A 26,727-nucleotide genomic window follows, 5' to 3' on the forward strand; every position below is an offset into this window, starting at 1 on the left:
GTCTCTGGGTCGCCCAGTTCCCACCACAAGCAACAGCAGAACACAGTCCTCAGTCTGCTGGTTGGTGCCTTCTTCCACCTTGCTCTGACCTGCACGGCTGCCGCTTCTCCCACTGTGCCCCCAAGGTCTGGCTGCTGGAAACGTCATACCTGGAAATGCCACTTCCTGTGGGCATCCCCTGCCTACTTCATGTGTCCCCTCATAGCATACCTCTCACTGTGTTTATTAGGGCAGGAGTCTTCTCAGGAATCGTGACACAACCATTGCTGAGAAAGGTTGAGAAGCTTGCCCAAGGTCACACAGCTGGAAAGTGAGGAGATCTGCACACAGCTCTGGCAGTCCCAGAGCCCATTCTCTTAACCACTCTTCTACTCCAGATGAGCCCCAGCATCACCACGAAGAAGCGTCTGTGTAGGATGGCAAAATCTACAGTCGCGGTGCTCCTGGATCAGCGTTCCACGTCTGCCTGAAGCGGGGGTGGGAGAGCGCGCAGTGAGAGTGATCGGTCAGCCGGAGGGGAGAATGACAGCACAACTCTGTGTGTGTGTGTGTGTGTGGCTTTGAGATGCAATTCATCTACATGGCAGTTGAAATTATGTAAGTAATTAGCTTTCAATTGCTGCTGTAATAAAAAGTTACCACTGTACAACAATGTAACCCAGCCATACTCCAATATGAAAAAGGAAATGACAACCCACTCCAGCATTCTTGCCTGGAAAATTCCATAGATAGAGAAGCCTGGTGGGCTACAGTCCATGGGATTGCATTCAGACATGCCTGAGCATGCACGTATGTTCACACATGCATACTCCAGTAAAAATTAATTTTAAAAAGTTACCACCAACTTAGTGACTTGAAATACCACAAACTTACTATCGTATAGCTCTTGACATCAGAACTCCAAAATGAATCTTCTGGGGCTGAAATCAAGGTGTCGGTGGCCTCTATGTGGAGGCTCTAGGGGGAGAATCCATTCCTTGCCTTTTCCAGCATCTAGTGGCTGAACTAACTGCATTCTTCAGCTGATTAACCCCTTCTTCCTCCATCTTCCAAACCAGTAGTATAAGGTCTTTAAATCGTCTTGAAACCATCTCTCTGCCTCTTTGCCTTCTATGTCCATTGTCATGTCTCCTCCGACTGACCATCCCATTTCCCTCTCCTAAGGACCTTTGTGATTATTATTAGGCCCACCTGGATAATTCAGACTACTTTCCCCTACATTTCAAGATCCTGAAACTTATTTGTATTGCCCCTTTGTTGCTCAGATGGTAAAGTGTCTGCCTGCAACCCGGGAGACCCGGGTTCAATCCCTGGGTCGGGAAGATCCCCTGGAGAAGGAAATGGCAACCCACTCCAGTACTCATGCCTGGAAAATTCCATGGATGGAGAAGCCAGGTGGGCTACAGTTCATGGGGTCGCAAAGAGTCGGACACGACTGAGCGACTTCACTTTCACTTTGTTATGTAAAGTAACATATTCATGGATTCTGGAGCTTGTATGCAGACATGTTGCAGGGGTGGTGGTTTTTCTGTCTACCACCAACTGTAAAGAAAACCAGTGCTCTGTGGGTCAGCCTGGACACACTGCTTCTCAGGTGGGTCCTAGGACTCTGGAGCAGCTGAACATTACTTGGGTGTGAGCTGCGGACAGCCTGGTAGAGTGTCTGTTTGAGGCACGTGCTGAGAAGCTGTGTACTTGAAGACATCCCAGCGTGAAAAGTCTTTACAGCGCACACAGGAGCCCGTGTCTCTTGGTTGCACGATCAGCCTTGGTTGATCACATGGTCTTTTGGTCTCTGATCTTCTGTGGAATTAGGATGACCACCTTGCCTCTGCATTCAGAGAAGTGCTATGCTGGTCAAATTGTGGGGATGGATCACTGTGCTCCCATCAAGTGAAGTGCACAGGCAGGGACTTCCCTGGTGGTCTGGTGGCCAAGTCTCCGAGCTCCCAATGCTAGCAGGCCTGGGTTCGATCCCTGGTCAGGGAACTATATCCCATGTGCCACAACTAAAAGATCCTACATGCTGCAGCTAAGACCCAGAACCTGCCAAGTAAACAAGTAATTAAATAAGTATGTTAAAAAAAAAAGTGTGTAGGCAAGCTGATGTGTTAGGAACACAGTGTGAGAGGGACTAGGCTAAGGTGAGAAGCTCACAGAGGAGCAGGCCCCGGGTGAAGAGAAGGGCCTTTAGGGAATATGTGTGTCCCCTGAACGTATATTGAGCAGTCGTGTAGGCCCAGAACAAGGTGGGAGGTGGGGAGGGAGTGATTGACAGGGTAGGCAGGGGCCACGTCAGGAATGGTCTAAGTGAGGTAGGGAGCCATCGGTGGGCTTGGAGCAGAATGAGGGCAGATTTGCACGTCAGGAGGTCACCTTGGTGACCAGAGGCCATGCCCTACCCCCTGCCACCTGCCCCAGGTCAGGACCCAGGACTGGTTCTTGGCCGAGTGCTGTTTGGGGCTTGGATGAAGGTGGAATGTTCAGTTGGTGGTGAACATGCTACAGGCAAGCCTCATTGCCCTTTGAGGCCAGGTCCCTAGGCCTGCCTCTGAGCAGCTTTGCCTATATCACAGAGCCCTTATTTACAGTGATTTTGGTTCCTGTGTGTGGAATATAGCCCCTCTCACTCTCTTGGTCTCTTTTCCATAGTGCATTCATGGCAAGTGCCCAATGAATATCTGTTAAAAACATGTTGCAATAGAAATATAGGGAGAACAAGAGCAAAATGAAAAGCTGATGTGATTGGTCATCAGAGTCCTACACGCCTCAGGGCATGCTATTAAATGGAATGCATTTCCTTTTTGAAAAATGCTTCCTCTGCATGGCTTCTTGTGGCCCTCCTCAAACTCCCATCTCAGAGGAAAGAATTGTCTTTTAATCAAAAGACAATTTGAGGAGACTCAGACCCAGTGGAGTGAAGTGGTTTGCCCTTGGTCCCAGCTAGAGGATGAAGGATTACCGTACTTTCATTGGCCCCGGATTACATTTTTTTCTTTCCCTCTCCTGAGACTCCCCTTTCCTCTCCATTCTAGCCCAGTTATTCTTCCCTCTTTTAAACTTCTGGTACGCAGTGTTCTTACCCTGGGTTTATCCTTTCTGACGTACTGTTTGTGACATTTCATACTCTGAATGCTTATTTATGGCCCTGTTACCATAGTTAAATAGACCTTGTATGCCTTCTATAGTGAGAGTTCTTGGAGGGTCAAGGTGTGATTTGAGATTTGTCTGTATGTGCTATGTGTGATTTGCATTCTTTGAATGAATGAACCACTTTGCTCTCAAGGGTAGGGATAATGTACCACTGTACCTCGCATAATGTTTGACACGCATAGATGTGTGCCAGTCGCTCATTCATGTCTGACTCTTTGCGACCCCATGGACTATAGCCCACCAGGCTCCTCTGTCCATGGGATTCTCCAGGCAAGAATACTGGAGTGGGTTGCCATTCCCTTCTCCAGGGGATCTTCCCAACCCAGGGATCGAATCCTGGCATCCTGCATTGCAGGCAGATTCTTTACCATCTGAGGCACCAGGGAATCCAAGTGAATTTTGGTCCTGGGGTTTTGTATGGGAGGCGAAGGGTATGGCTTGGGTGTCTTGGGGGTCCTAAGACTTAGGGGTCATGGAGGTACTGTATCCTCTCCTTCCTGGTCTCCTTCTGGTTGTGGTGCTCTGGTTGTGGCCATCTGTAGCTTGGGCATCCTCCAGTTGCAGACTGTGGGCCTATCCCTAAGCAGTAATAGAGGCATTTAAGGTTTGAGTAAGGTATTAACACTTTGCAAAGTGTTTGAACTCAGGTGAGGAATTCTGGAACCTTGTATATACGTGGAAGGGAGGATGGAAGGAGGACAGCTGGAGAAGGAAGGTGAACCAGGAAGAAGGGGAGGGGAACCCCAACTGATCGTGGAGCTAATGCACCATGATGATTTAGATTTTCTGTTAACCATTTCTTCCTCACTTTAATTAGAACGAGGTGTGTCTATCCCTTTCTGCACAGCTGTGCTTTCCCAAGGTTTGTGTTTATCTGAGCCCCGGGATACAGTTTCAGTGGGTGTGCCTGGCCTCAGGATAAGCCGAGTGAACATGCCTGTACCATATGGATGTGCTGGGACTGTGGCCTGAGACCCCGGGCTCCGTCAGAAGGCTTCCGCACATTGCGTCTCAGTGTAACAACTGCCCATTAAATACCAGACTGCCAGCATATGGTTTTCCCCAGCATCCTCCTTGTCGGGTGGAAATTGTAGCTGTGTGGTTAGAATATTTTCCCATCAGTTAGCATCTAAGAATTAACATTTTGTATGGGGGGAAGAATCCTGCAATTCATGCTGAATGGTGCACTTGCTGATGGTTACAGAAACAGTTAAACCAGAGTCTTAGCTGATCTTTCCCATGGTGGATAAGTGGTGGGTCAGGAAAAGGCGGGGCCACCAGAGGATGCCGGGGGCTCCCGTGTGGATGCTGTAATTAAAGTGGGAAGTCTGGCGGAGCTGTTAGCCCTGCTATTAGGAGTGCAGATGGCTAGCGGCCACATCACTGAGAGTCAGAGGTAGACCTTTTAAAGTCCTTTCTTTTTCTTTTATGACCCACCGTCTATGCTCCAAGCATAGGTATGGAGGCAGTGAAGAATTTTCTCATTAAAAGTAACAGCTTATTCCCACACTCATTCCCGCTCTTGGAATGAAAAACCTGTTTCCTCGAACTTTAGGAATTGCCTATCTGTCGTGGCTTAATAGGGCTTTTGGACAAGAGTGTCTGGTAGGCAAATTTTATAACCAATCAGTGCTCAAAGTGGATCCAACTGGAAGGGCTCCAGCTGACAGCTCATGGTCTCTCTCTCTCCCAATTTTACTGTTAATGAATTATTATTTAACCCCCAAACACAGAGCAGCCTGCTGCTATTGTTTCAGGGGAAGTGAGTACCCCTGATCCCCGTGGCCTGGCAGTTAGGAACCTCCTGGGCTGGAGGGAGTTGGGTGGTGGGGGGACCGGGGGCGGGGGGCCATGAAGAGCGTGGATGTTGCTTGGTGACTGGCATGACCCTGGGTCTCTGCGATCATGTGTGCATTGTGACTCCATGGGGATCTGGGCTGGAAAAGCAAATTGGCTTCACTCTTCCTCATGTTCTCCTGTTTTCCCGCAGGGAGTGGGGCTGGCCAGCAGAAACAGCGGGCTGTACAACATCACCTTCAGATATGACAGTAAGTAAACGACTTGACCGCTGAAGAACAGAGCCCCTTCAGTGATCTAAAGCTTGCATGGTCGTGCTTAATCGGGGACCCTGCAGGTCCTCGAGTTGGGGGGTTTCCTGAACTTGCTCAGGTTTATCAACAGAGCCGAAGCACCTCAGACTCATGTAAGCCACCCAAGTATTTCAGAGCTTGAACAGGTCGGTTGTCCTCCAGAGTGCTGAGAGAAGCTGTGTGGGGAGACCTCCCCTGCTTTCTTCAGGAGATAGCCGTATCCTTAGGAACAACCCAGATGCCCTTGGGCCCAGCAGGGGTCACATGAGCAAAGCACCCCAAGCACAGGATGCTTGAGAGTGATGGGGACGGTGGTAAACTGGACAGCCCGTGTCTAGTCCTAGAGAAGCACTCAGGAGCACTCTGTTCCAGCTCAGTCAGATGTGGTTTCCAAGAGGAGTGGGGAATTTGAATTTTTTTAGTTTGAGCATTCTCGCGGGGGAGGCATGCTGTGTGGCATTCAGGGACCTTAGTTCCCCGACCAAGGATTAAACCTATGCCCCCTGCATTGGGAGTATAAAGTCTTAACCACTGGACCACCAAGGGAAGTCCCAGCACAGATTTAAAAATATATATATTGTATATTACCATATGTAAAATAGATGACCAGTGCAAGTTCGATGCATGAAGCAGAGCACTCAAAGCCGGTGCTCTGGAACAACCCAAGAGGGATGGGCTGGGGAGGGAGGTGAGAGGAGGGTTTCAGGATACGGGGGACACATGTACACCCAGGGTTGATTCATGTCAATACATGGCAAAAACCACCACAGTACTGTAATTATCCTCCAATTAAAATAAATTAATTAATTTAAAAAATATATTGGCGTTTACTTAAAAGTTTTCACAAACACAGAGTGGGCCGAGTTAATCTGTGTCTCAGATGGGCCTGGGCGTCTCCAGTCAGCCATCTCTGATGGGGGCCTGAGTTCTCACCCTGTCCCCCACCTCATCAGCCGTGAACGATGGCCAACGACTCCACTGTTCGAAACCTCGGTTTTCTCATCATGTGAAGTAATGATTAACTTCCTCAGCACCATTTTGAGACTTAAGTGAGGTAATGCTTGTAACTGCTCATCTCGGGATCTGGCCTTCAGTGTGCCCTCAGTGACTGATACCTGTTACTATCAGAAGTCATTTCAACTGGAGCTGGAACCCAAGCACCTTTTTGGGCCCTTCTGTCAAGGAATTGTGACTTTTTCAGACCAAATTGTTTCCTGAGGGCAGGTTGGGTTTTTTTTTTTTTTTTTCTGATGAAGCATGTAGAACCCCCTCTGAGCATCTGCTTTCATGCCCTAGAAGGTAATTATATAGAATTATGAGCAATTTTAGCCTTACGAGCCATAATTTATAGGTAAGAATGTTGACAGGAAGGAGATTGATTCATATTAGTGACTCCTGATGTTTGATTCGTCTCTTGGGGAGAATCACGAGTAAGGGCTGGAGGTCACACTTGGGCCTCTGGAATCAACACAGCTAAAGCAGGGTTTTTGAGGTCATGTGTGCAACCTAACAATTTTAAATACAAGTACGGATGTCAAGTTCACGCCCACAGTTGCTGACATGGGTGCTTTCACTGATGAGGACTTAACATGGGAAACTCGGATACTTCACGTCCATGAGGCGTGCATGTTCTGGGTAAATGTTATGATGGTAAGAAAAGATTTGCAAGTCCGTGAGACTTGATTCAGCTAAGTAAAGACACGTGTAAGGGATCTTTCTTTAGATTAGAAAGTTAATTTCTAATAATATGTTCTTGGTCCTGTGAGATCTTGTATTACGTTCAAAGTTCAAAACTTTCCGGTCAGCTGCAAACAACTATTTGCATCTCTAGTTTAATGTGGGGTTTTGTGAAAGAGGATCCATACCTATAAAACTTAAAAGTGCCTTAGTGTTTCCTTCATGGGACTAGATGCGTGGCACCCATGTCAGTGTCTGTCTCTTGGTCATTATTTTCTTTCTGATTCTTTGGCATTTAATTAGAATTTAATTCACAACTCAACTCCTGAGACATCTGAAGCTAGGTTGCATTTTGGCCAAATGTCATTTGGGCATAATTATTTTGTAACCAGAATCCAAAATGTTAGAGTTGCTAATAATTGGATCCAGGCTGTGCAAAAAAAACTTAGTTATTGTTTTCCATTTAAAAAGATAATTTATTTCTCCCACAAGGAAGTTCCTGTTACTGCTCTGTTGACTGGTTACTAGTTCTGTTTGAAATAGCTAAGAACCAATTACCAAGTTTTCACCAAAAGTATTAAAGTACAGAAATGTTACTTTTCTATTCCTTTTCCATTTAATGTTATGAAGAAAGAAAATGTCTTGCCTTTAAGATCTTGCTCTCAGATCTTGCCTCCTTTCACATTGGATTTCTTGTTTCTCCTTCAGGCTCTGAGGGGTAATGCCTGAATAGATAATAATACATTTTTTTAATTCATAGACTTTATATTTGCATAATTGTATTTGCATAAACCCAGAGAATGCCAATTTTGACATTAGAAATGAAAAAAAGAGTAAAGAAAAAAACATGACTTACTTTTGTCCATGAATCTTTTCCTAAAGCTGTTTGAAGTCAAAGGTTTCTTTCATTATGTACTGTGCTGTGCTAAGTTGCTTCAGTTGTGTCCGACTCTTTGGGACCTGTAGCCTGGCAGACTTCTCTGTCCATGGGATTCTCCAGGCAAGAATACTGGAGTGGTTTGCCGTGCCCTTCTCCAGGGGATCTTCCTGACCCAGGGATCAAACTTGTGTCTCTCATGTCTCCTGCATTGGCAGGCGAGTTCTTTACAAGTGCCACCTGGAAGGCCTCTTCTTTCATTATATCTCTCAATAAATGAAAATATCTGAACTTTATACATATGGTGGGATTTTGTCTTCTGTTTTTTTTTTTTTTTTTACTGGGAAGCTGGTCTCAGCCAGGATTTCTGCAGGTTAATACCTCTGACTCAGAACTTATGTTTCAGTCCAGCTTTGTGCTGGAGATAGAATGGCAAGAGCCTTTTGTGTGAGCCCTCAGAGGTGGTGTTGTGTCCTGGCCTTGGGCTGGTCACTGGCGACACTGCAAGCCCACCCAGTCGATCACTGTAACTACAGTTTCCTTGTTTGTTCAATGTGTGTGTTAAACCAGATGTTTCAACATTTCTTCCCCCTACTTTAAAGTTCTTGTCTATCTAGAGAACACATGTAGAACACTTTGAGAGTGAGTTTTCATCAGAAGTAGAATTTGGTTTTATTAATCATTGACATCTTTTCAAAAGTAATACTGAAATGTAGAGGTGATTGTTTCTGAAGCAGATGGAGTTTGCAGAAGGGAGTGTGCCTTCTGTAGGAGTTAGGCAAAAAAGCAGAACACAGGGCAGAGTGGAAGATGGAGTTTCAAAGAGGAGGGGCGTGCTTTCAGTACGTGTGTGTTGCACCCTTAGAAGAAGCTTTAGAAGAATATCATGTGCACGTTAAAAGGCTTGCAAAAGTATCCATTAGATGTTAGCAGTTACTTCTGTGTGGTGGGAGGTTATGGATGACTTTTATGTTTTTCTTATGTTCTTTTGCGACTTTCAGATACCTTGTGAATGTTTTTCGTCATAAAAAATGGGAAATGTGTGGTGTAGTTTATGGGGAGTGGGGATGGAAATGCCACAAACTCACCAAGCTTCTTAGAAAATACCTCTGAATGCTTCACCCTCAAAGCCCCCTGACTTCCGAGAGGGTAATGAGTAGGTTTGAAATCTGATGGAAGACCTTTTGCATCAGATACTAAAGAAAGTCTTCAAGCTTAATCACTGAAAAGAAATAACGATAAAGCAACGTAATTCTGATGTCTGTAGTGAAGGCTGGCGGCTCTCCCTGCACGCGTGGCTGAAACAGCCTGCAGCCATCCTCTGAGGTCCCCGCCTGGTCTGGCTGGATACTTCTGGCAGCTTTTTTAGGATCGTGCAGACTTTGAAAGTGTACTTAGCAACACCAGGTGGCACAGCTGCTGCTCTGGCGGGTGGCAATGAGTCATGTCCTCAGACAAAATCAAAGAATCAGTGGTTTTCGTTTTTTCAAGCACCATGGGAGTGTTTGGATTCAGTGGGTGTTGTGGGTGTCTTTGATGAGGTAGTGTTGGGAACAAAAGTTGTACCTTTGTCACGCTGGTTAACATCCAAGGTGCTCTGCTTATCACTGAGTCTCTTGGTCCCTTTGGCAGGTCCTAATTGGATTCTTTAACAGCCTGGCTGTGAATGACGCCCCCTCAAGTTCACATCCTCCTAAGAGTTCCTCTTCCGCAGTCACCTTGCCCTCTAGGCTTCTTCTGAAAAAGAATAAACCCCAGATTACTGGGTCATTGTTTGGTTTCAGATCACTCTGTAACATTGGAAAAAATTTTGAACTAACCTGAGTTATTACTGATTTAGGTAAACTGTCAGAGTAGTAAAAAAGTGAATGTCTGATACAGCAAACTCCAGACCTTACATAATCCTCCAACCACTTTAACTCAAAAGCGAGGGGGTGATAGTGTTATACATAAACCCCACTGCAGCATCTTAACAGTTTTCCACACAGCTAACCTTTGATGTCATCTGTGGGCTTTGAGGCACACATCTTTAAATAGAGTAGATTTGGCTAACTCCGAGCATGCTCTGTATAATTTGAGAAGATGAACTTGGAAAAAGAAAGAAACAAATGTTTAAATCTAACTGTCCTGGTTCTCCCAACCCTCTAGACTGCACCACTTACTTGAATCCAGTGGGGAAGCACATGATCGCTGACGCCCAGAACATCACCATCAGTCAGTATGCCTGCCACGACCAAGTGGCTGTCACCATTCTTTGGTCCCCCGGGGCCCTCGGTAAGTGGTCCAAGTGGAGTCTACGATGGTGGGTGGTACCCAATACAGAGGTCCTAAGTGCAGTGGCCTCCTGGGGCCAAGTAGGTCTTGACACAAGTGTAGCTTAGGTGTGCCTCTGCACAGACACTACTTGATTGTAACTCTTGCTGCTTCATGCTGTGCTTCATGGCTCATCTTTTTTTCCCTTGGCTGTTATCGAGAGAGATGTAGGTTTGTAAAATAATAGTGTGTGAATGGTAAATGTCACTGAGGTCTTTGCTTGTGTGTCTCAGCAGGAGTGGGGGGATGAGTGGCCTAGCCAAGAATGTAATGGATTCAGGATCCAGCATTTCTGTGGCCACATCGAGATGCACCAGCCTAGCCTTGGCACATTTTGTGAGTTGTCAGGACAACCCCAGTTTTCAGGAGAAATCACGGAATCAACAATTTTTAAATGTTGGAAATGAACTGAATTTATATTTAAATTGTATGGACTGAAAAAAAAGCCAAACAAACAGAAAAAAAAAAAACCCCAACAAACCTACATTATCTGGCCAGATTCAGGTTACGGCTGAATCTGCTTGTCCTCTTTAATGAATTGATGATGCCCAGGATAGGATGAGGTAGTTGAGTGTGGGACATGGAGAGGGCTCATTTGTTCAGATGGGCCTGGGTTTGAACCCAGGATGAGCTACCCAGGTACACTTGTAGTAAAGAATCCATCTGCCACTGTGGGAGATGCAGGAGACACAGGTTCAGTCCCTGGGTCAGGAAGATTCCCGTGGATAAGGAAATGGCAACCCACTCCAGTATTCTTGCCTGGAAAGATCCCATGTGAAAAAGAGCCTGGCAATCTACAGTCCATGGGGTTGCCAAGAGTCAGACACAACAGTGTGTACTCACACACACACAACCTTTAGGAGAAACATTTAAACCTATCTGAGCCTCAGCTTCCCCATCTGAGGCATATGACTTTCTCCTCATTTAAGAGTTAGAAACAGAGTGGATACATATATATGTATAACTGATTCACTTTGCTATTCAGCAGAAGCTAATACAACATTATAAATCAACCTAGACTGAGCAACTTCACTTCACTCACTTCATACTTTCTCATTGGAGAAGGAAATGGCAACCCACTCCAGTTTTTTTGCCTGGAGAATCCCACGGACAGAGGAGCCTGGCGGGCCATGGTCCATGGGGTCACAGAGAGTTGGACACGACTGAAGTGACTGAGCACGCATAATCAAAAAAAAAATTGCAAAAACAAAAGATTATTGAGTGGAAATGTACAATGGGATAACTACTTTGGGAAACCTTTTTGTATTCTCCTGAACAGTTACATGTGTATTACCACATGATGCAGCCATTTGACTACTATTTACCCAAGAGAAAGGAAAGCATATATCCACACAAACATTCACAGCAGCTTTATTTTCAGTTGTCCAAAACTAGATACATCCTGAACGTCCAGTGCATAAACTAATACACCAGCTGTGGTGCGTTCACACAATGGAACAGCACCCAGCAATGAAGGAATGAAATCGTGATATACTTAACAATGTGGATGAATTTCAAAATAGTTTTTCTGAGTGAAATCAGCAAGACAAAAAAAAAAAAAGCGTTGAGCATTGACACATTCAATAAAATACAAACAAAGCTGTAGTGGCAAAAAGCAGGTTCCTAATTGCCTGGGAACAGAAGTGAGAGGGAGTATAAAGAGACATGAGGAAGAATTGGGAGGTGATGGGTAAGTTCTTGGTTTTAATGACAGTTTCATGGGTATACACATAAGTCAAAGTATATGAAAATGTTCTCTGTAAAATGAAACTAATTGTATGCCAATTATGCCTCAATAAACCTGTTAAAAAATAGAAAAAGAATTAAGGACAACACACACACACAGTACATTTCTAAAGAGAACTCTTAAAAACAGTGTCTGTTGTTATCATCATCTGTTGTTATCATCATCAGATCCCGGTCCTCAGGTTTCCTAGGATATTGCCACCCAATCTTAGAATTTAAAAAAAAGTCTGACCAAGGAAAAAAAGTAAGATAAAGTCTAAATTTCTTAATCTAAATGGGGTAAATCTCAAAGGAACCAGATTCAGAAAAGGTGAGTACAGAGACAGGGAGAATGGATCAGACCTGTGGGCCTGACTCACTTCTCTGTGTAAATACCACTGGGTCTGAATGCAACAGGTTTTCCAAAAATAACATTATCTTAACATTTAAAAGGAAAAACATCCTCTGTGGATAAAAGAGAAGTGGTCATTCCAACATAAGGCTAAAAATGGTTAAAGGGTTGGCCTGACACATTGCAGGCTCCCTCTTTAGAATGAAAGTAAGAGATGTGAGGAGAACTGACATGCGGAACCGTGAGGGCAGAAAGATGAGCTTTTTCTGCATGACAGTGTGTGGGTGGGGATGGCTGGATAGATTCTAGCAATTTCTATGAGGTTCTATTAAGGAGACTCCTTGGGAGATAGACTGACTGGAAAAGACTCTGATGCTGGGAGGGATTGGGGGCAGGAGGAGAAGGGGACGACAGAGGATGAGATGGCTGGATGGCATCACTGATTCGATGGACATGAGTCTGAGTGAACTCCGGGAGTTGGTGATGGACAGGGAGGCCTGGTGTGCTGCGATTCATGGGGTCGCAGAGAGTCAGACACGACTGAGCGACTGAACTGAACTGAACTGAACTGGGAGATAGAAAAACACATGCGTTAAGAGCACTCTGGGTTTGATCCCACCTGGGCCATTTCATCCCTGTGTGACTCTGGGCAAGTCATCTAGTGTCTGTACACCTCTGTTTCCTCACCTATAAAGTGGGGACAATACCTTCCGCTTGTGGTTGTGAGAAGGATTCAATCAGTTAAATGACAAGGAGTAAATAAGTCCCTTTATTTTACTGCCCTATAAAATTATAAACATGATCTAACTATGAGATGTTATAATATTTTGATAAACCAGTTACTATAAGATTTACATTTACTCCCAGACTTGGAATAGTGGTTTTCCAGGCAAGTCTTTTTAAATATAAGAACTGGAATCACCCACTCCCACCTCCAACTGATGAATTTGTAATTGTGAGAGGTACAGTCTTACAGTCATATCAATCACCTGGCTTTTGTTTAAACAGTTCTGGCAACAATGCATGAATTAAATCTTAGTATAAATAATAAGGATTTGTTCAAAAATATTTGGAGGGGAGGAGTGGGAGGATTTCAAAAGACAAATTCTTGTGAGATCTACTGAATATTGCTGGTCAGAAACCTTGGATCTGGTCAGCATGTGTGAATCTCTGGCTGTGGATCCACCAGCCCTCACTCCCGCAGGAAGCTTTGTACTCAAAATACTACAACACAGCAGGGTCCGGACTTGTGTCCTCTGCGCTCCAACCTCTTAAGTCGTGAAGCTCTAATTGTAACTCCTTTGCCCTTCCCACCATAAATATGTGCTCTTCATCAAATAATTACAGGATTGGAGAACCTATTCGAAAGAGAAAAAGATTTCCTTGGCCTTTGCCATCGTTAATTTTCCCACCTGCTTAATTGCATCCTGTGTAATTACTCTTGCCCTGGAAAGGGGAAGGGTTGAAAATGTCTCCTTGTCTGGTGTTTCGAAAGAATGCGAAATCGATATCTTGCCAATTGAGGCCTGCTTCGGGTTGCTTCAGCTGCAGTTGGACCTCTCCAGTCTCCATGGGATACGAAGCCCTAGTACCGGCTCTCGTGGCCGTCAGAGCTTAATCCTTTTGAAAGCAGCTAGTTGGACGTGCAGTGGGGGAAGCTCAGGTGGCAGGAGGCTGGGCCAGTCCCTTTCAGTGGCGCTGTGGGCGTCCCAGGGGCCTCTGAGGGCAGCATCAAGAGCACACACTGGGCAGCTCTTGGGTGTCTGCCTTTCAGGCGTGATTAGAGCAAGAACGGCTTTGTAAATCACATAGGCATTCTCCTAAGCTATTTAATCTCCAGCCCAGGACCCCCTTGGGTGCAGACACACACTTTGCTGGGAATTTTCTACGTTTCTTAGTGAAACATGCCAGCAAATATAGGACAAAAACGGAAAGTACTTGAAACATAGTTTGGGGCAAGTCCCTAGTCAGCACTGGAAATGATTGTCAGCTGAATACACCTTGTTTAATGACATAGAAATTATATATTCCACTGCAGATTTTTATGATCAATTGTGACTTGGGTCTAAATATTTGAAACCTAATGTCATAGAGCAAACGGACATTCGTGAAATGGCTGGCAGGATTAGAGATTTATTCGTTAGTAATGGTGGGACAGAAAATCACCTGGCCTGTACGAGAGGAATGCAGGGTATGCCTTTTTCCTTTCTGTAAACCCAGATATTCCTGCCTGACTTAGAATGCCTTTTACTCTGTTGTGTAGGGGGAGAGGACGGTGATCTTAGAGGAAGGAAAGTGTGTTAAAAGGTAATTAGGTCCTCTTTTCATATTAATAAAAGCATTCTGCTTTGCTCAGGCATCGAATTCCTAAAAGGATTTCGGGTCATACTGGAGGAGCTGAAGTCAGAGGGACGACAGTGCCAACAACTGATTCTAAAGGACCCGAAGCAGCTCAACAGTAGCTTCAAAAGAGCTGTAAGTCGCATGCAGGGGAATACACCCCTGAAGACGTGCCATTGTTCTGGGGACTGAATGGTCTATTGAGAGCCTGCGAAACTGCAGGAGGAGGGGCTGCAGACTCCAGCCCGCCTGCCCAGGTGGGCGAGCCTGCTCCACACTGCCAGAAACCCTCCAGCACATCCCGGTGGTAGACAGACACACCTCTCAGGTTACAAGCTGAGGTGGAGCAGCCATCCCGGAAGGTGGCTTTGTGCCCTCAGGAGAGGATGTGGGCTCTTCCCCACCAGCTTGGAGCCTCGGCTTCACTGTCGGAAAAACAGACAGTGTTGTCCATATTCCTTTTCACTTAGGGGTCTAAACCTAAACTTAGTCTGGAAAAGAAACCTGACTTCTTCCTGCCCTGGGACACCCCCCACCAACCCTAGAACTGTGTCTGGGGGACCATCAGGATGGACTGGAACTCTTGCACGTAGGTAGAGGCGGGGGTGATTTCTCCGTGACATCACACATGTTTTTTGATCCCTTTTAGGGGATGGAATCTCAACCTTTCCTGAATATGAAATTTGAAACAGATTACTTTGTAAAGATCGTCCCTTTTCCTTCCATTAAAAATGAAAGCAATTATCACCCTTTCTTCTTCAGAACCCGCAGTGAGTATGGTCTTTCCTGCCTACTTTCCAGGGGGAGACATTTCTCCTGCTTTTAAAGACATTTTGACAGAGATATGTTCAAGAGTACGTGAAATACTAGTGTGAAACTAGCATGGAGAAGAGAAAAGCATCCAGAAAAGCAATTTTTAAAATTAAGATTTGACCCAGGCTTCCGTGGCGACTCAGTGGTCAAGAATCCGCCTGCTAATGCAGGAGACATGTGTTTGACCCCTGGGCCAGGAAGATCCTCTGGAGAAGAAAATGGCAATGCACACTAGTATTCTTGCCTGAGAAATCCCATAGACAGAGGAACCTGGCAGGCTTCAGTCCATGGGGTCACAAAAGCGTCAGATACAATCGAGCAACTAAACAACTGTTCATCTAACCAGAAACACCCGTTCCTGGCTTGTTATAGAGCAGACATGACAGTTGACCTTTTTTGAAGGTGCTGCAATATAGCCATGTAGTAAAACTGTTTAACTTAAGAAGAGGAAAAGAAAGTATAAGTTTATCTTAAGGTGAAGGGTAAGCATGAAATGATTCCATTCTGTACCTGTCCTCAGGAGGGTGGCCTCTGTGGGTGGCTGCCTGTCATTTTTTCAAGATTAGGTTAAGAAAATCAAGTAGTGTCCCTGAGGTCACCTCATTCTAGGAAGTTTATTTATTTAACATCTCTGTGCCAGACTCCATTCTACATACTTCCCAAATATTAATTCAGTTGACCTCCATAACAGCCCTACAAAGGATTTAATCTTGCCATCTCCTTAGCAGAGGTGGAGCCACACATAGAGAGGTTGAAGGGGCTGCTGGGGGGCTGGGATTTGAATGCCACGGAGCCCGACTCTGGAGTCCTCACCCTGCAACCAAGCACTGGCTGTACAGGATTCCCCTCTCTGTCTGCCTCTCCTTTTCCACCTGTTCTGCACACAGTGTGGTGTGTCTTTCAACAGCCCAAATCGCTGCTTTAGAGTTCTTACTCTGCTCTGCAGAGTTCTTACCCTGATTGTTTTCTTCTTTTAACACGGTAGTGGTTTTCTACGCAGAGATGTTCGTTGTCTTAATGAAAATAAGATTCCATAGGACAAAGACCATGTGCATTTTACAGTATCTCTCAGTGCCTTACATGTAACAACCAGAGAGAATTCAAAGAACGTGTTTATGGAAAGCTTGCCTAAATCAAAACTAGCCTACTTTAATTTTCTTCATCAGAATCAGAGTCTCTCTGGGGGTGAGGCGGGACAGAAGGTGCATTTATCACCATTTCAGGGCACCGTGACCTCAATGCAACCTTTGATTTTCTTGGCATTGTAAGCATAATTTCCAGAGGGTCCTCCTGGGTTAGCAGCATGGCATATAGGGCCTCTGTCATGGTGTTTTGTTTTTTTTCTTTAATCACATTTAAATCCGATTTCAAAGCTCCTCGTTTTCAGCACTGGTACTGCTTGCTACCTAGTAGATGGCTGGATGTCATTTTTAGACTCCATCAAAAGGATTTTAAGTTGGAGAGCCAGCAAAAGTTAAAGTAACCTCAAGAAAAGTTGCCAGGATCACTCCAGTGTTCTCTTATGCCTAACCACTCTGCAGTTGGGTAGGGGCTGGCATTATTTCTGCCTACAGCTAAAACAGAGCCCCTCCATAGGACAGAAACATGAACACAGTCCTGCTGCCCTTGGGCATGGCCTTGAAACTATGTAATACCTGACAAGCTTTTAAAATGTAGGTGACTTCATATTGTTTCCACTTAAGTGGCATAAAATGAACTGCATTAATATCTTTATATTATACAATTCAAATTTTCACAAGATACAACTGGGCTATACTGAAAAGCATTGTTGAATCGATGCAGTTGCTATGTTTTACATTCTTTCCAGAAACGTTCAGTGCTGAATATTTATATTGTATTGAATTGTTAGATGAGGAAGATGTCAAACTGTCCTAAAACTAAAAACATGTGTCTTTCTTAATAGCGTGTGACCTGCTATTGCAGCCGGACAACCTGGCTTGTAAACCCTGTAAGTATAGCTGTCCTTGGTATTCCCAGGTGGCACAGTAGTAAAGAATCTGCCTGCCAATGCAGGAAACGTCAGAGAAGTGGGTTTGATCCCTGGGTTGGGAAGATTCCCTTGAGGAGGAAATGCCAACTCACGCCAGTATTCTTACTGGGATAATCCCATGGACAGAGGAGGCTAGCGGACTACAGGCCCTTTGGTTGCAAAGAGTTGGACATGACAGAGTGACAGAGTGACTGAGCTGTCTTTGTCCAATCCCAAGTGGAGTCAGGGTGGCCTCAGGGTACTCACTGTGGTCCTTCCTCCCCCTAGTCTGGAAGCCTCGGAACCTCAACATCACTCAGCACGGTTCGGACATGCAGGTGTCTTTTGACCATGCGCCCCACACCTTTGGCTTCCGTTTCTTCTATCTTCATTACAAGCTTAAGCATGAAGGACCCTTCAAGCGAAAGACCTGTAAACAGGTAAGCTGCTGGGTATGCATAAAGAAACCACTGCATGTTTTAAAGTGACCCCAGAGCCTCTGGAATTTGGATGGTTCAGTGTGAACATGAGGCTCTGTGGTCTGTGAGCAGTAGGTAGCTATTCCAGAATGTTATCACTGAGTTCATCTCAGGGTCATCCTGAGTCACCCCTCACTCCCTAATTATCTAATTATCTCTACCCTATCTGGCCCAGTGCTGATGTAGCCAGTGAAGTTTTACCAAAGGAACCGAAACAGTGACGTAATTGTCAGTTCTTAAGTATTTCAGACCTGAATCAGGTGCTCACTGTGTGCCGGTCAGCAAGCTCTGTGGTCATTGAGTCTTTACAGCTCAATGAAACCAAAGCTGCTGTTACCCTCCTTTTAGAGATGTGGAACCTGAGGCCCATGGAGGTTGCCTGGCCTGCTGCTTAAGGCCTCACAGCTAATCTGGGAGCCAAGTCACTAGCATGTCAGTGGCTCATAATTTATACAGAGGCCAAGGTTAACTTGAAATTCAGTAACCAAGTCCTTAAACTTGAGATAGTCAGAGGGAGTGGACGGTATTTCATGGAAGTTCACGAGGCTGCTCGATGACCCCACAAGAGTACCAAGAGAGGCTTTTGGTCCTGGTGGCAGAAACCAGCACCCTTATAGATGCATGTGCCGAGTTTGATTTTCCTGCCTGCTCTCACCTCTGTCATTGACCTTCTACTCAAGTCAAAATTATGGCAAATAAAATATGCACAAACAGGGGAGGGTAATTTTTTCCCGTTTATTAAGTAAAAGGTATTCTAACTAGCTGCTTTGTCTTCAAATAAAAAACTGCTGCTCTGGGCACTACCAGCCAAGCATAGTCTCTGACAGGGGTCGCAGGTTCTCCTGGGCCTTTTATCAGAGTGAAGTTCAGATATGCACAGTTGCTTTCTAATTGTCATCTTCTGAAAACATAATTGAAACTGGTGGGAAGTCTCCTTCATTCAGTTCCAAAACAAAAGAGGGGTCCTGGTGACCTTTATCTGAGAAGAAAGTTTTAAAGTGTTGTTTCTTTGCAGGAGCAAAATACAGAGATAACCAGCTGCCTTCTTCAAAATGTGTCTCCTGGGGATTATATAATTGAGGTACACACAACTCAAGAAAGCCCTATTATTTTTATTAAAAAACTTTTTTTTTTTTTTTGCTGTACCATGTGGCTTGCAGGATCTTAGTTCCCCAACCAGGGACTGAACCCAGAGCCTTGCCAGTTAAAGCACTGAGTCCTAATCACTGGACCACCAGGGAATTCCTGTTTTTTTAAAAAGTTTTATTGAAGTATAGTTGATTTACAATGTTGTGTTAATTTCTGCTATATAGCAAAGTGATTCAGTGATACATGCACACACATATATATTTCCTATTTTATGTTCTTTTCCATTATGATTTGTCACAGGATATTGGATGTAGTTCCCTGTGCTATACAGTAGGGCCTTACTATTTATCTATCCTCTGTATACTCATTTGCTTGGAAAAGCAGAGATGTATCTGACCGTTACTGTCTAATCTCGGCTTGAAAATGGTCACAGGCAACAGCAGCTCTGCCCTCCCCTTGCCCCACTGACCACAGATGGAAAAATGAATGGAATCTGTTGAGATGCTATCACTTAAAAAAAAATAACACAGCATCCTCTGCTTTGCAGCTGGTCGATGACAGTAATACGACAAGAAAAGTGATGCATTATGCCTTAAAACCAGGTGAGATTTTGTGTGTGTGTTTGAAATGCTGCCTCTAGACTACAGAGTGGACCAAGGTATTTGATACTTTCCTTACTTCATGGTTTAGGAAAAGAAAATACTTCAGCTCTTCACTCTTACATGATGTTCCATCAAATCTGACTTTCCTTCCACCCTAATGTTGATGCCTGGAAGATCAAAGCCAGTGTGTTACATGTGTCACTGGGATTAAATAAGTAGTCAGTTGTCCTCAGAAGCAAAGTGGTGGGAGGGGAGGTTTCCTTAGGCAGATTCTCACTCAAAGGTATTCAGTGATCTCAGCAGATTCTAGCTGTTAAATTGTATTCTACAGCCTTTTAAAGTGAATCCTTTTATAACTACTGAATCATTACTAGAGAAAGGTGGTCAGGGAGTCTTGGAACCTGTTATGTGGCTTATTTTTAAAAAGAAAAAAATGTTTCTCTTTGAACCTGTTACACTGCTGACATCTAAAAGCCTTCCCTTTGAAACTTCCCAGTGCATTCCCCGTGGGCTGGGCCCATCAGAGCTGTGGCCATCACTGTGCCATTGGTCGTCATATCGGCATTCGCGACGCTCTTCACGGTGATGTGCCGCAAGAAGCAACAAGGTATTTGTGTGGTGTGCCCCCGCCCCCCAGTCCAAGTTGGCAGGACTGGGGCCAACAGAGGGAGATGGGAGCACTTGGTCCCTCCAGGCAGGTGACTGGGAAGCCACACAACTCCTGTAGTCAGTTCCTTGGCTGCTGTAGTTCCCAGAATTAAAATACTTGACTTTTAACCTCAGGAGCCACTAAAAGGACAAGTGTACTTCCCTTCTCAAACTGAGGATGATAAATTCAAGAGCATATAAGAAGTCCAAAGGTGTGAGTAAGGGAAGAGGTAGGGCTTTATCACTTATAAAAGTCCGATGACAGGAAAGAAACTTGTGGGACACTTGGAAATGTATCCTTAGTCTGAGCGGTGGTTACAGAGGTATATACTTAGATAAAAATTTCCTGAGATGTACTCTTAAGATCTATGCACTTTACCTTTGTAAGTTGTACAGAAAAACTCCCCCAAACCTCAATGAAAGTTTTAAAGAACGTCAGCTCTTTATTGAAGCTTCATTGGTCAGGTAGCTTCACTCAGTTGGAAGAGCTGGTTCGAGATACTGCTGACCAGAGTGGAGGGTGGGGGTGGGTGGGTGGGTGGCCCCTGCAGTGTTTTTGGCTTAACCAAGCTCAGTTTCTGGTGAAGAACAAATTTTGGCCATTTTTGGCTCCACTGGAGCAATCAGCTGTCCCGTTCCCTGAGGTGACCCAAGGGGCTGGTAGAGTTAGGAAGCTGGGAGTATTCCAGGTGACATGGCGACTGTTGTTTCTTGAAGACAGCATTACATCTCGAGTCGTAGGGAATAGTCAGAGTGTTGCTCATGGGCACCAACCTTATCTTCTTGTCCCCTTTAGAAAATATATATTCACACTTAGATGAAGAGAGTTCGGAGTCCTCCACATACACCACAGCACTCCCCAGGGAGAGGCTCCGGCCTCGGCCCAAGGTCTTCCTCTGCTATTCCAGTAAAGATGGCCAGAATCACATGAACGTCGTCCAGTGCTTTGCCTACTTCCTCCAGGACTTCTGTGACTGTGAGGTGAGGAGTCTAAAGTCTCTTCTTTTATCCTGGGTGGGATGTGTGCTAATAGACTCTTAGCTTCCAACCTCGGGGTTACCCATGGCACTCTTCTTTGAGCCTGTCATAGCCATCATCGAAACTAAGTGTTTGCTGACACGTAGTTCTAACCCCGACACACTGCTGCTCAAAAGCCTTGAGTGACACCCACCTGGCAGGAAGTTTTTTAAGCTTTAAAGACTTGTTGGGTGTATGGATGGTGGAGGAGATGGCAGTGTGCAATGAGGGTGGTGGGAGGAGGTCATCATGGCATTGGAGGGTCAAAGAAAAAATGGTAAGTAAAGAAGGGGGTTTAGACAATTCTTTGGGGGAGCTTTGCTAATAAGGGAAAACAACATGTTAAGTGCTCATATGGTCTATTCTGGTTTCTTGCCTATTCTTTTGAGTTAAGCTATTAACATGTAACTTTTTTATAATGTCATAGTATTCATTTTAGAGTGAAGTTTGAAGCTCTCACGGAAAACACGCTCTGTTTCTTACAGATGCAAGAGCTGTACAATAATTCTGTTTTTTGTTGTTGTTTACTCGCTAAGTTGTGTCTAACTCTGTGACCCCATAGACTGCCAGGCTCCTCTGCCCATGGGATTTCCCAGGCAAGAATACCAGAGTGTGTTGTCATTTCCTTCTCCAGGGGATCTTCCTGACCTAGGGATCGAACCTACGAATCTGTGTTTCTACCATTACAGGCAGATTCTCTTACTGTGGAGTCACCACATAACAAATAACACCCTTGGAAGTTACTTGTGCTTTGAAATGGAGAGCTCAGTGAGTTTCTTAGACTTTCTCCACATGGTGAGGCTGCCCCCTAGTGTCAGTCAAGCATATTTACAAGGCTGGCAGGGTTTCCTAATGTATGAAGGTTCTAGAGGTGGGCTGATCAGCCTGAAAGACCAGCAAGTGGCACACAGTCTTCAAATACAGACAACCCATCATTTGCTTTACTTTGTGAGTGAGCAGCCTGGGGAAAGGTGGGCTAGTGTAACATAAATACAGGTGTATGTAATAGAAAATTTGGAAACTAGAAAAGAATGACAAATTTAAAAATGAGTGGTAATCTTAACTTGGAGAAGAGGAACCACAGTTAGAGTTGCTGCATTTCCTCCCAGTCTTTTTCGGCATAGATGAACTCATACATGCAGTTTTGCATTTTGGATGGATTGGCATTATTTTTTTCTTTCTCTTCCCTCATTGACTTTTTGTACTATTAGTAGTTCTATGTAAACTGAAGTTTTAAGTAGACACTTGGTTCATATTAATGATTCACCATAATTGAGTTTTTTCAAATTGTTAAACATCTCTGGTTCCAGTTTGCCTTATTTCTGTTGATTTTCCAAAGATAGATACCTGGAAATGGAATTGCTGGGTCAGGCAGGAACATTTTTTTAAGTGGTTGGTCAGTTAGCTTTTAGAACATAAAATGTTAGCGAGAATTAAGGAAAGTGTAAGACAATTTTCTAGGGAAAACCACTAGAGCATTCAGGTATGACTGAATCAAATCCCTTATGATTATACAGTGGAAGTGAGAAATAGATTTAAGGGACTAGATCTGATAGATAGAGTGCCTGATGAACTATGGACTGAGGTTTGTGACATTGTACAGGACACAGGGATCAAGACCATCCCCATGGAAAAGAAATGCAAAAAAGCAAAATGGCTGTCTGGGGAGGCCTTACAAATAGCTGTGAAAAGAAGAGAAGTGAAAAGCAAAGGAGAAAAGGAAAGATATAAGCATCTGAATGCAGATTTCCAAAGAATAGCAAGGAGAGATAAGAAAGACTTCCTCAGCGATCAATGCAAAGAAATAGAGGAAAACAACAGAATGGGAAAGACTAGAGATCTCTTCAAGAAAATTAGAGATCCCAAGGGAACATTTCATACAAAGATGGGCTCGATAAAGGACAGAAATGGTATGGACCTAAGAGAAGCAGAAGATATTAAGAAGAGGTGGCAAGAATACACAGAAGAACTGTACAAAAAAGATCTTCATGACCCAGATAATCACGATGGTGTGATCACTGACCTAGAGCCAGACATCCTGGAATGTGAAGTCAAGTAGGCCTTAGAAAGCATCACTACGAACAAAGCTAGTGGAGGTGATGGAATTCCAGTGGAGCTATTTCAAATCCTGAAAGATGATGCTGTGAAAGTGCTGCACTCAATATGCCAGCAAATGTGGAAAACTCAGCAGTGGCCACAGGACTGGAAAAGGTCAGTTTTCATTCCAATCCCAAAGAAAGGCAATGCCAAAGAATGCTCAAACTATCACACAATTGCACTCATCTCACATGCTAGTAAAGTAATGCTCAAAATTCTCCAAGCCAGCCTTCAGCAATATGTGAACCGTGAACTTCCAGATGTTCAAGCTGGTTTTAGAAAAGGCAGAGGAACCAGAGACCAAATTGCCAACATCCGCTGGATCATGGAGAAAGCAAGAGAGTTCCAGAAAAACATCTATTTCTGCTTTATTGACTATGCCAAAGCCTTTGACTGTGTGGATCACAACGAACTGTGGAAAATTCTGAAAGAGATGGGAATACCAGACCACCTGACCTGCCTCTTGAGAACCTATATGCAGGTCAGGAAGCAGCAGTTAGAACTGGACATGGAACAACAGACTGGTTCCAAATAGGAAAAGGAGTACATCAATGCTGTATACTGTCACCCTGCTTATTTAACTTATATGCAGAGTACATCATGAGAAACACTGGGCTGGAAGAAGAAGCACAAGCTGGAATCAAGATTGCCGGGAGAAATATCCATAACCTCAGATATGCAGATGATACCACCCTTATGGCAGAAAGTGAAGAGGAACTAAAAAGCCTCTTGATGAAAGTGGAAGAGGAGAGTGAAAAAGTTGGCTTAAAGCTCAACATTCAGAAAACGAAGATCATGGCATCTGGTCCCATCACTTCATGGGAAATAAAACAGTGGCAGACTTTATTTTTGGGGGCTCCAAAATCACTGCAAATGGTGACTGCAGCCATGAAATGAAAAGACGCTTACTCCTTGGAAGGAAAGTTATGACCAACCTAGATAGTATATTGAAAAGCAGAGACATTACTTTGCCAACAAAGGTCCGTCTAGTCAAGGCTATGGTTTTTCCAGTGGTCATGTATGGATGTGAGAGTTGGACTGTGAAGAAAGCTTAGTGCCAAAGAATTGATGCTTTTGAACTGTGCTGTTGGAGAAGACTCTTGAGAGTCCCTTGGACTGCAAGGAGATCAACCAGTCCATTCTAAAGGAGATCAGCCCTGGGTGTTCTTTGGAAGGAATGATGCTAAAGCTGAAACTCCTGTACTTTGGCCACCTCATGCGAAGAGTTGACTCATTGGAAAAGACTTTGATACTGGGAGGGATTGGGGGCAGGAGGAAAAGGGGACGACAGAGGATGAGATGGCTGGATGGCATCACCGACTCAATGGACGTGAGTCTGAGTGAACTCCAGGAGTTGGTGATGGACAGGGAGGCCTGGCGTGCTGCGATTCACGGGGTCACAAAGAGTCGGACACGACTGAGTGATTGAACTGAACTGAAGACAATTCAGGATTATTTTCAGCAAGTAGGTAGATATTGGGGATTTTCTTCCCTTTGGTAATACCTTAGAGCAAAAAAGGAAGTCAAAGTCATTTCAGAACCCTTTCCTCCATAAGAGACTGTGGCTGCCACAGTTGGGCATAGGCATTGGGAATTAATTTCTGAACTACAAATGAAATTGCCAAAAGACTTTGCAGCAGAATCAGATGAAGATGGTCTGAGAAAGTGAAGCCCTCTGAGGGGCCACACATGTCCTGTGGTCTTACTTTGTCAGTGCTCCACTCCCAACTCCCTCCCAGACCTCCCCTTGGGTTAAAGGCCTGGTAGGGCTGTGGTCCTGTTGATTGCTGAGAAGTCATGGTGAGAGATGGCAGTCTCTATGAGTGAGTGAACCAGATGGCGGTGTTACTGCAGCTCCTCACCCTTCTCTCCATGCACCAATCACCTGGTAAACAGCAGGGCTGACCTCAGGGTTGCAAGAGTGGCCAGGGAGGCCCTCTTTGTCACTCATACTATCTGTTGTTGAGTCAGCTGGCAGCATGAGTGGGCTGTGTGCAGTACTCTGGCATCCAGACATGAACTCCATTTCCAAGCCTACTTTGAGATCCCTCACCCACACCCTTCTATTACCACCTTCCAGTTCTCTCTTCAGGATCTACCCCCATCCAGGTGGCCTCACTCATTAGATAGAGCCTCCCTCATTTCCTCTGTTTTCCATGCTCACCATCACACTCTAAGTCCACTGGAGGCCTCACATGTGATGTGTGACTTAGGCAGGTTGTCAGATACTCTGAACTTCTGTCTTCACTTGTAGGGTGGGAATGGTAATGAGCCCACAGTATGCGAAAATGAGGACATGATGCAGAGGGCCTGGTGCTTGATGGTCGGTCACCCATGGAATGTTAGCTGTTTCTTGGAGTTGGGCGGCCTGGAGCCTGCACATGGCAGAGATTTGGGGCAGACGATGAGCCCTTCTTGTAACATTGCCCATCTTGTCACTCGACTCTCCAAGCTGTACAGGTGAGTGAGGTTACCTGTTCTCTTTCCAGGTGGCTCTGGACTTGTGGGAAGACTTCAGCCTCTGCAGGGAACGGCAGAGAGAATGGGTCATCCAGAAGATCCACGAGTCCCAGTTCATCATCGTGGTGTGTTCCAAAGGCATGAAATACTTCGTGGACGAGAAGAACTACAAGCACAAAGGAGGCGGCCGAGGCTCGGGGAAAGGGGAGCTTTTCCTGGTGGCGGTGTCTGCCATCGCCGAGAAGCTCCACCAGGCCAAACAGAGCTCATCCACCGCGCTCAGCAAGTTCATCGCCGTCTACTTCGATTATTCCTGTGAAGGAGACGTTCCCGGCGTCCTGGACCTGAGCACCAAGTACAAACTCATGGACCATCTGCCCCAGCTCTGCTCCCACCTGCACTCCCAGGACCGCAGTCTGCCAGAGCCCGGGCTGCAGCCGGGACGGGTTAGCCGAAGGAACTACTTCCGGAGCAAGTCGGGCCGCTCCCTGTACGTCGCCATTTGCAACATGCACCAGTTTATCGATGAGGAGCCTGACTGGTTTGAGAAGCAGTTCTCTCCTTTGCATCCGCCTCCTCTCCGCTACCGAGAGCCGGTCTTGGAGAAGTTTGACTCGGGCTTGGTTTTAAACGAAGTCCTCTGCAAGCCAGGGCCCGAGAATGAATTCAGCCTCAAGGCCGAGTCGGCGGGCCCTGGGACACCTGCCGACTCGCACTCTGAGGGCCCGCAGTTCGGGCCTGAGGAAGACGTGGAGGCTGGACCCGTTGTTGCAGGCGCCAGTGCCGTTCTGCGGCCCCTGCTGCATGCGGGGAAAGCTGCTGGGCCCTCGGACATGCCGCGGGACTCGGGCATCTATGACTCGTCTGTGCCCTCGTCTGAGCTGTCCCTGCCCCTGATGGAAGGGCTCTCCGCAGATCAGACGGAGACGTCTTCGCTGACGGAGAGCGTGTCGTCCTCCTCAGGCCTGGGTGAGGCGCGGGGAGCGGGAAGCTGGTGGTTCGGTG

At 45.4% G+C, this 26,727-nt stretch overlaps 1 protein-coding gene across 3 annotated transcripts in view; it reads left to right on the forward strand.

The window, feature by feature from the left end:
* Positions 1 to 26,727, forward strand: part of IL17RD (interleukin 17 receptor D) — a 68,423-nt gene that overhangs the window by 34,939 nt on the left and 6,757 nt on the right. The window contains exons 2-13 of one of the 3 annotated variants that reach the window (XM_024983100.2): positions 5,144 to 5,201; positions 9,946 to 10,071; positions 14,544 to 14,662; positions 15,177 to 15,297; positions 17,265 to 17,309; positions 17,619 to 17,770; positions 18,825 to 18,890; positions 19,446 to 19,500; positions 19,997 to 20,107; positions 20,945 to 21,129; positions 25,517 to 25,585; positions 25,752 to 26,691. In XM_024983100.2, coding sequence (XP_024838868.1) covers positions 5,144 to 5,201; positions 9,946 to 10,071; positions 14,544 to 14,662; positions 15,177 to 15,297; positions 17,265 to 17,309; positions 17,619 to 17,770; positions 18,825 to 18,890; positions 19,446 to 19,500; positions 19,997 to 20,107; positions 20,945 to 21,129; positions 25,517 to 25,585; positions 25,752 to 26,691 — 2,047 coding nt within the window. Of the gene's footprint in view, positions 1 to 5,143; positions 5,202 to 9,945; positions 10,072 to 14,543; positions 14,663 to 14,997; positions 15,043 to 15,176; positions 15,298 to 17,264; positions 17,310 to 17,618; positions 17,771 to 18,824; positions 18,891 to 19,445; positions 19,501 to 19,996; positions 20,108 to 20,944; positions 21,130 to 25,516; positions 25,586 to 25,751; positions 26,692 to 26,727 lie in introns of all 3 variants that reach the window. The other 2 variants (NM_001205427.2, XM_024983101.2) reach the window with 2 other exon arrangements.

This window comes from Bos taurus, chromosome 22 (genome assembly GCF_002263795.3).
Source record: "Bos taurus isolate L1 Dominette 01449 registration number 42190680 breed Hereford chromosome 22, ARS-UCD2.0, whole genome shotgun sequence".
In the NCBI taxonomy this organism is placed as follows: Eukaryota; Metazoa; Chordata; class Mammalia; order Artiodactyla; family Bovidae; genus Bos; species Bos taurus.